Source organism: Henckelia pumila, chromosome 3, assembly GCF_033568475.1.
Source record: "Henckelia pumila isolate YLH828 chromosome 3, ASM3356847v2, whole genome shotgun sequence".
Taxonomy (NCBI): Eukaryota; Viridiplantae; Streptophyta; class Magnoliopsida; order Lamiales; family Gesneriaceae; genus Henckelia; species Henckelia pumila.
In genome coordinates, this window is record NC_133122.1 from 147,103,706 (window position 1) to 147,113,634 (window position 9,929).

Consider the following 9,929-nt stretch of genomic DNA (forward strand, 5'->3'; position numbering starts at 1 on the left):
CTTACAGAAGATGTACCCCAACCTTTTTGCTGAGTACGTCGCTTTGATGAATGTTAAATTCGCACAGACGTTCCAAGCGGAGTACACAACCATGGATAAGCCAATTGATGTCATGAAACTCATGAGCTACATCACTAGGAGTGTAGAAGATTGGCCCTTGTCCTCTTGGGGAGAATCGAATTTGGCTCTAGCTCTTGTTCATCTTTCCAATCATTGGGTTGCTATAAAGGTTTATATTAATGAACAAGAGATTTACTTTATGGATTCATCAATAAGTGCAATCACTGTGAGCAACTTTGACAAAGAGGTGAAGGGAATCATTAGCTTGGTCCCGAAAAATCTAAAAGTCCAGGATTTTGAAGGTTCAAAAAGGAGTTGGACGTGCTAGAGGTTGTGTAAATTCCCCCAACATAAAAAGGTCTTTCATTTACTTTAATTCTCATTAATGTTGTGTACTATAATATTAAGTAATTATTGGTAAAAAGTGAAAGATAATTATCTTTTTAAGTGCAGTGTTATGTATGCTTTGAGGGCAATCGCTGCTGAGATGACCAATGGTGACCCGTATTCTTTGAATGATGATGTTATGGTCTATTTCAAAAAATATTTGACCCTAGAGATTTGGCTCAATTGCTGGTCCTTTCCACCTATTGATGAGATTTGAGGACAATAAATTTGGTGCTGCATAACAATGGTTTTTGGCATTGTATGATATTTATATTTTTTTTATATAGAAGTCATATTTGCCGGTATTAATGCGTTATCGTATTCATCAACAGTATAAGATCATAATCTTCATAATATATATCATCATTATTTATACAATCTCCAGTTAAACCTCTAGTGTTATTATTGTTCTCCAGTCGATATCCAAATAAATGACGACCGAAATAATGTTATAACTTATAACTACATATAGATTAAATTATAAAATAATACACTTAATATTATGATTATTATTATTAGAATTTTACTATTATTATTAGAATTTTATTTTTATTGTTCACCAGTCGGTAACCAAATAATTGATGATCGGTTAATATTTGGACTCGACTGTTAATATTTACTTCTTCACCTATTTTAGTTTTGGTTTTTCTTTTTTAAAAATGATCATTAAGATTTTTTCCCCAATTATTGTTATAACATATAACTACATATTTTTTAAATGATAATTATACACTTATTATTATTTTGATTTTTATTATGATTATTATAATAATAATTATAATTTTATTATTATTGTTCTCCAGTCGATATCAAAATAATTGACGACCGATTAATATTTTGACTCTACTGTTAATATTTACTTCTCGACTGAGTTTAGTTTTGGTTTTTTTAAAACGATTATTATTATTAAAAATATTTTGACTAAAAACAGGAGTTGAGTGAATGTAATTCCACTCAACTAATTTTCTCAACTTTTGAAGATTCTTGAACACTTAAAAAGTGCGAAAATAGTTCAATAACTTCAGTGACAAATGTATACTTAAATCATAGTTAAGTAGGATAAGATATGAAATGCATAAAGACAAGTAGAGCAGTGGTTACGGAAGTTCGAATGCTGAATCCTTCTAAGTCTCTCGTTCTTCCACACATGAAGAAATTCACTAGAATACTTTGGCTATTACAATGTCTTGTAACAAAATCACTCCAATATTAAGACTTATACACTGTCTAACTCGAAACTCTTAAATTTCAGCAAGATAAGATTTAAAGTTCTTATCAAACTATTCGTGAATACAACTCTGTTTGAGTTCTCAAACTCAAACTCTCAAATCCTTCTTTTCGAGCTTTCTTTCTTGAGCGGTCGAGGGATTTGAAAATCCTTAGATGATCCTAACATATTTAGATCTCTTTCTGATGGAACGAGGGTTGAAGTGAGCAAGGTGGATAATATTGATTTGGAGTGTTCAAGGAGATTGCTTAAGATTGCGCAGAATAGTCTTGGTAATTTTCTTCAAGCAATTTCCTATTTATAGTGTCCTTTGCATAGAGACTCTCAATGTCATTAATGCATCTATTTAATGCGTATGTCCTTTGATTGTTGTCTTTTGCGGTTACTTCGATCATACCCCATGGGGTAGGTGGAATTTTTTCATTGGTCCAAATCACAGGGACCCCACATCAATCATATGGGGTCCGCATAATTTGACCAATCATGTGCTTCCACCTATCACATGGGGGTAAAACCCATGGAGTAGGATGAAATTTTCCGTTTTTGCATGGAGATTCTCAACATTATTAATGCGAAGGTACTATGTTTGTTGTCCTTTATATGATAAGTATAGTCTTCAATAAATGCATGATTTTGACTCTTTCTGAATTTAAGAGGTAACGGTTGCAGACATGTTTTGAGCTTAAATACTTCAGTGATCATTTTGAGTAACTTTCCAACATTCCTTGCTGACTGCTCATAAATATTTCACGCGGCTCATTAATATTTTTTTGTTTAGGAAGTCTTTCCTTATGACCGTTGAGAAATACTAGCTTGCATGTGGAGCGGTCCAGGAAAGTCTTATAAGAGTTAGTTGAGTAGATCTTTGAGTTATTGACCGGTCGAGAGATATGACTTGTATTTGATCGGTCGAGGAGCCTCCATTGTCTTTCTTGTAAGCGGTTGATACCCCTGCCATTCAAAGCAAGCGGTTGACGCTTGTTTCTTCAAGGCAAGCGATCGATACCTGTTTTACATGAAAATGCAGCAAAATCTACAACAATGATATATTTTCTTGTTTTTACCAAAACTTAGGATTCAACAAATTATTTTTTATTTTTTGAAACACAAAGCGTTGATATGTTGATTTCCTGCCCCTCAATTTTAAATGTCACCAATTCCAGTAATTTGTTCCTAGCTTCAACAAAAATCCAAGCGACTATTACAGAACATTCAATAGTTATCTAAATTTAACCACCACATTAAAAAAATTGAATAATTAACCGAATTTGTAAACATATTAAGAGAGTATTTGCAACCTTTAAAAATAAGTGATTATAAATTTTTTTTCTTAACAAATTTGTTAATAAAAAAAATCCATAATCACTTATTTTTAGAAGTTGCAACACTAACTAATAATCCCAACGAATAAAAAAGCATGTTTAGTAATTTGTTAAGAAAAAAATTCATAATCGCTTATTTTTAGAAGTTGCAACAATACCTAATAATCCCAATGAATAAAAAAACATGTTTAGTTTGGAGGATGAGATTATTGAATGATTAACAAATGAATGATAAATAAAATGATTGTTGGGAAAAAATAATATATGATGTAAGTATTTTTATGGTAGGATTTTTGTGGATGAGATAAATCATAAATCTTACACTTTTTCACGGAATTACCCTTCAAATCAATTCAAATTACAAAAACTATTGGGTTTTTTTTTTGGGTAGGACAAAGGGTATTATGGGAATCAACGTGAATGACTGAGAAAATGATTGTCAGTACTAGTCAGTGTAGTGTAGATTAGTCCTTTCAACATAAGATTGCCATGGTTTATGCAAAATTGAACCAAACAATAGTTTAAGTTAGATAAACAACCAAAAAGCACACTCAATCACTTGTACCAAATGCAGCCTCAACCAAAAATAATAATAAAAAATAAAATAAAAATAAAAAGCCCAAACCCGGTAACGATTGAACACTTTCTTTGACATTTACTAGTAAAAAAAATGGTTTAACAAATAAAATATGGGAAAGAATAAAGGCACGCTCGAGCCTGTTGCCTAAAAACAAAAACCAGCTTACCAGCTCTAACTAAACTATTTAAAAAAATGACAAGAAACCACAGGGGGAAAGTAAAATCAATATACATTCACAAAGAAATAGTTCCCATAGCCCTCCACTCCATCGAGACAAGACAGAAGCTAAATTTGTGAGCAACGCATTTTCAACGGTTGAACGATTTTAAAATCCAAATATTGTTGATTCGCCATTTCCCAAAGCTTGTCTCGACTGAGATATATGGGTTCTGAGGCTGTATTCTTGCACCTGCTCATGTACATTCAAGCTGATCATCAGCATGTTTCATATACCAAATATATACTAGTCCTTGCAAAAGAAACTTAATGCGAGGTAACAAACAAAACAGCAGAAATGCAAGACCCTGAGAGTGCTTCTTATTAGTTATTACCATTAACTGGGTATCTAGTTACGACTTGTAAAATACACATTATACCTCTTTTTGCATACCCCAGTTCTAATGAAGAAGCTAAAAAAAGTTATCACATGGAACTCTGAAATCACATAGCACCATTAATGTCCTTGAGTCTCGTCAACTTACACACACGAGTAAAAGAGCCAAACAAGAGAAGGCTGAAATAGATAAATATTATCCTTTGATCTTGTGCAAAAAATTCCATATCCTCACCTGAAATGCAGCTGTGATGCTCATTAGTGATTCACATTCATCAAGCATTGCTCTTTCTTGTGCTGCTATATCGGTAACTTGGGAAACCAAGGAATTCATCCCCTCCATCTGTATGGTACAACTGAAATCTCAAGGGTGGTTCGTTTGAATAATGTTATCCACAAACATCAATGTAAAAAAAGACTACTCAAGATCGGTCACTCATGAGGACTGACGACACGCCAATCTCATTTAACTTTTGAGAATCAATTAAATTCTTACATTTGACAGCTAATCGACATCAACATTTTTTGTGAATCAAATATAGTCACAAAGTTTCAATACCTTCTCAAAGTCAATGATTTGTACAAATCAATACCTACTACGACTCAAAGATACACTGGGAAATATTTTGACAAACACGTAAATGACTCATCCATTCTTCCCCTACAACATACTTGGTGGTTGACTCACTGGATGGGCCCACATCAACAATGGCATGAACATACATCCAACTGACGAATGCAAGTAAACAATCCCTTCACGAATGAAGACTCGACTACTTCAAAATCAGTAACAAGATCTCAACCTTACCACACAAACATCTGCCTAGAACATCCAAAAATATGGTAAAACATAAATATAATGCCTATTCAACAGAGACTTAGCAATCACATAAAAAAAAAAAATCTTATCCATCCAATTCATCTCCATTATTTCACATCAGTTACTACATTACAGCATCGGAGAATAGCTTATAGTGCATTATTCCTGGTAAGTTCCATCGCTCACCTATTATAAAAATGTACACTTGGATAGAGGTAGAAACTGGGGAGTATCTATAATTAGTAGATATATACGGTGGATCACCCCATCAGGATGTGGCCTAAGATAACGTGCACATATATTCTCCTTTTACGCATTAACAATATAATATGATGGGCAATAAACAGAAAGTTGTCTCGCCTGTGAAAGAACGGAACATAAAGAGGATCCCATAGCCTGCATCACCTCAACAGCAGAGCATACAGCTGCTTTAATAGTTTCAATATCTCCCTGTAAAGATTAGATTGATTTTAATGACTTTTGCTTTATAAAATTGAATATGAAGAGCTAGTCAGCTGAAATACCTTAGCTCCTCCAGTGACTGGAATACGGATGGTACCAGCTTGCAGTTCTTGGGTGACCAAGGTTAATGAGTTGGCATGGTCTCTTTCAACCAAAGCCCACAGATCAAGGCAAGTCAGCTGAAAAAGTTGCATTTTGAGTTAGTAAATATCTAAACCAGCTGTTTCCTATAAATACAGAGTGATGTGGGAAAATATATAGTTCCATGCCTATATGACCACTGTTTAGAAGATAAAAAAATAGCTGAAAAATAACAACTACTCCAACCATGTCAATGGTTCCATAACTGAAATAATCTGGTCAAGCAAGATTATGCATCATGTTTTCCTATACCCATAAAAAATATTACCACACTCAAATTTATGGTACTCACAGCTAATAATGCCTTTTCTGGATGGATAAGGTGTTACAAATGTGCTACCAAGAATCTAATCAGGTCGAAACAAGACAATTTGAAACTAACCCACGTTAATTCAGCAAGAAATTTAAAAAACTCAAAATCCGCTGACTCGATCATTTACTATCATGAGAAGAAGAGAGGGATTACTTGATTGTCCAAAATTGAGTAAAGTTTCCAGATGAGCCTCAGCTGCTGAAGGCGTATCCTTTTTGCAGTTGCCGAGTCCAACAGATATGCAATTGTCCTCCACAGGCTATACAATATTTTCTGCAATTTATGGGATTATGGCCACATGAAGATGAAATTAATTCAGAAGATAAAGAATAAAATAGCATTCTCACCATCACCAATTAATTCATCTCATAAATATGTGTTCGATGGTTAAGATTTGAGAGAACATAAAACACTTTAAGTTGAAAACTTGCCAGTGAGGAGCATCTACCAATTATGGAATATGAAAGTCTTAGCAAATACCGTAAAAGTACAAAACTAAGTAACTTGTGCAGAAAGAGAAGAATTTGGAGCATGGTTAAAACAAATTGAAAAGATTTATATACGAATCAGTCGATAAAATTTGCTAAAGTTTCATAGAGATAACATCGAACCTCTGCTTTTACTTTCAGTGAATGCAATACAGCATCACTTCGGGCATTTGCATAGTGCCATTGTAAGTGTCTATTGTATAACAACCGCAGCTGATGCACATCTTCAATGTGATTTGCAGCCTTATTTCCTTTCTTAATATCAGCAATAAAGCTAAGAACAGAAGTTGAATTTTGAGGTTGTCGGGATGGACTAGAAGGCCTTGCTCGAGCAGGACTGGGTCCTCTAGAAGAAGGCTTCCCAACCTTATTTCTAGCTGGACTGATCCCTCTAGACACTGGTGGCGATGGAGGGCGCAATCCAGAAATTGGCAAAGATTGAGCTCTTGCTGCAGCGTATGTCAATAGTGTTTTATCTGTTAAACTTGAACAGGCAGACTGTGTCACAATAGAACTATCATCAGATGAGCATCCCTTTAACATAACTTTGCCACTGTCACAGCAAGTTCTTAACATTAACAAATCACTGGTAAATTTTTGTAAAGGTTTGCTTTTCCCATCCAAAGATAATCTCCTGGGGTAAGACTCAGCCTTAATGGAATGGGATAAAGATGCAGTTTTGCTCATCTTATCAGTCAGACTGATATTTCCGTTCAAAGCATTAGAAATTGATCTTCCGTTTACTCTTTTTGGCCATCGATGCTGATCCACTAGACAAGCAGGTAAACTATCAATGGGTTTAGAATTCTCTGATTTGTCAGAAGACCTCTTTCCTTTATTTGGAGTACTCTTTCTCTCTGGTGTGGGTTTTCTTGAAGCAGGCAGTTCAGCCTGTTTATGAGCTATATTTGATGAAGGCCTCAGAGCTCGGTCAGAGGGAACATTTGAAACTGGTTTTTCCCTCTTGCTCATAGGAACAGATATGATATCAGATTTAAAAGAAACACTGAGACTCCGCATTGCAGATGGCCTTAAAGACTCTGGTAACTTATTGCCCACAATCTTTTTCGATGCCAGTAGCATTTCTGAGGATGTATCCTGCACTGGAGTTGATGGAGATGGGCTGGGTGGTGATAATGCTCCAAGGAAGCGCTTTTTTTCTGCTGATACAGCCCGTTTTGGACCAGATAGAGTTGAGGTTGGAGATATCCTGCTGGTATTGGGCGAAGGGCAGCGTTTCGGTCCAGTGGATCGTGCTGGTGACTTGTACCTAGAACTAACTTCTCTGATTCGGGACCGGAGGGTTCCATAATTGTTTACAGCTTGAATCAATGGAGGTTTGGTTGCATCTGATGGAGATTGCTTCTCTAATGCTTGCGGTAATTCACATACGTCCATCCAAACTGCGCAAATCAGACCACATTGATGTCTCTTTCATATGCTATTTAAGACTGTAAACATACTTTTCAACCGGCTTTCACAAAACCCGATCAATATATTATTAACCACACCAATTACTCTAAAAGAAGGATCCTTTCCGTGCTCAATATCTGCAACATATATTGGCAGTCAAAAGTGTGATGCTGAAAATTGGAAAATGGATAAAGAAAAATAAAGTGCACCTTGAAAAAGAGAATGATGGTCAAAAGAACACATCTTTAAAGACACCCAGATCTCAACAACATGGAATTGGATAACTTCAATCAACAATTACAACTGTGCTTCCTAAGATAATAAAACTAAACCCAACTTTAGACAGATCGCACACCTTGACAAAAGTAAGAAGAGGTATCCAACCAAATGAAATAAAGAAAGGAGAAGACACAGTAAAAAGCAGTCCCTTCCTCAGACTCAGGGAAGCGTTAGAGAAGAACGAGGGGGAAAAAAAAAAAGTAGAATAAGAAATTGGAAAATATGTAGAGGATAAAGAAGCCCCCTCACTTGCTTTTAGTTGTCATTTATAACTTACTTCCTTTTCTTCTTCCCTCTTTGTTTATGGTCCCAAGCATTTGTCCCTCTCGCGGGAATGCCATGGTTAGCTGTGCTGGAGCCGCCTCCCTAACACAGTCCCCCACCCCACGCACTTATACATACACGTAGAACTCACATTTAGAGCTTTGCTCTTTCCCTCTGTCCAGTCCCTTCTTTCGCCCAGCCAACCACTTTCCATAAAAAGGGGGAACGAATAGCTGGAAATAATATCTTCATCAAATTAAAACCCTCACATATATATACACGGAAAATTTAATTGTGTGAATCTTCTAACACGCAATGCAATCAGAATATTTTAAAGAACGGAATCAACTCGAAATAATGGGAACTTAAACAAGGTGGTCGGAGTCACGTGCAGGTAGACGAGCTTAATTACAGATTGCAGTCAAACATTATTTTAGAAAAGCAACAATATTTCTTTTGACCTTCTCCATTTCTTTATTTGCATTTCGCCGAAGAAACAAAATTCGACGCGAACCTAGTGATAAACATCGAGGAATTTTACATGAGAGAATGCGTATAAAGATGCTCTGCGTTTTGTCTTTGTCAGATTTTGTTTCCAAATTTGCAGACATCCGTAGATTTCACGTCAGAAAACTACCCATCGCCAATTTATCATAAAATGGTGAAATTTTCCAACAAAGAAGGAAAAAAAAAAAATAGCTTCCAACCACTCAAAACCCCTGGAAATGCACAATTGGAAAATAAAACAAAGATCCAGCCCAGCTCACTCATCATGAAAAACATCGATCGACAAGATCACAAAAACGATCTAAATCCCAAAAAAAAAAAAAAAGTAACGAAGATACCGATAAAATTTTCAGAAATAATTGCTTCCACAATAAAATTAAATTATAAACCAAAGACACAAGTTAACATACATCAGCCGAAACCAGAAAACCAGTACTTTGTCCCGGCAACGAAGATTACACGAATTTCGTTGCACTTTTGGAGCAATTTGAATAGTCTTTTTCCAAGGAGATAAATACAGAGATGAAGAAATATAGTAAGGAGAAAGATTCAAAGCAAACAAGAACTTTCAGTTAAGGGTGGACGAGTGAGGCAGGAGACGAGGCGGCAGTTAAGTTCGCGCCACCTAATTATTTATTTTTATTTTATTATTTATATGAATAAAAATTAATTTGATATATGAATTATCCAAAAATTGTCAAATTTGTACACGAACTTTTGTTAATGGATTAATTAATACATGTCTATCTTGACCAAATTATGACGAGAAAAAGGGTATAATTGTTTTTGATAATACAAATTAATTAATGCACTCATATTATTTTGTTTTAAAACCAGTTTCATTGTTTTTGTCCGCCAGAAAAATCGAGATGACTTTCAATTTATTCTTATTCATGTTATCTTATAAAATAATTATGTTTAAATAAACTTTCAATTTTTTATTTGTTTATTAAAAAATATGTGGCATATTACGATGGAATTTAATTGGTGTTTTGATGAGTTTTTATTATAAATATAATTTGAAAATTTAAATTAATTTTTAGTATAACTTAGGTAATATTTTTATTAAAATAATATATTCAATAAATTTTTACATAGTTAAAATATTAAAT

General features: G+C 34.6%; 1 protein-coding gene across 7 annotated transcripts; it reads right to left on the reverse strand.

Annotated features, from left to right (window-relative positions):
* Positions 1-3,598: 3,598 nt before the first annotated feature.
* LOC140887942 (AUGMIN subunit 8-like) lies at positions 3,599-9,370 on the reverse strand. 7 transcript variants are annotated; one of them, XM_073295561.1, is made up of 8 exons: positions 9,228-9,370; positions 8,324-8,543; positions 6,478-7,757; positions 6,020-6,139; positions 5,475-5,591; positions 5,311-5,400; positions 4,366-4,473; positions 3,599-3,986 (listed from the first exon to the last, which is right to left on the reverse strand). In XM_073295561.1, exons 2-8 carry the CDS (start codon positions 8,385-8,387, stop codon positions 3,903-3,905), a joined length of 1,863 nt encoding a protein of 620 aa, XP_073151662.1. In that variant the 5' UTR covers positions 8,388-8,543; positions 9,228-9,370; the 3' UTR covers positions 3,599-3,902. The 7 variants fall into 7 exon arrangements, with proteins under 7 accessions (XP_073151662.1, XP_073151668.1, XP_073151663.1 ...); XM_073295567.1 differs by having other exon boundaries at positions 8,296-8,543; XM_073295562.1 differs by having other exon boundaries at positions 9,254-9,333.
* Between the last annotated feature and the right edge of the window lie 559 nt (positions 9,371-9,929).

Coding starts and splice junctions, on each gene's coding strand:
- LOC140887942 (XM_073295561.1), bottom strand. CDS start 8,387: ATGGCATTCCCGCGAGAGGGACAAATGCTTGGGACCATAAACAAAGAG. Junction 7,758..8,323: donor AGAGGGAAGAAGAAAAGGAA/GTAAGTTATAAA, acceptor TGATTTGCGCAG/TTTGGATGGACGTATGTGAA. Junction 4,474..5,310: donor TATGTTCCGTTCTTTCACAG/GCGAGACAACTT, acceptor TGTACCATACAG/ATGGAGGGGATGAATTCCTT.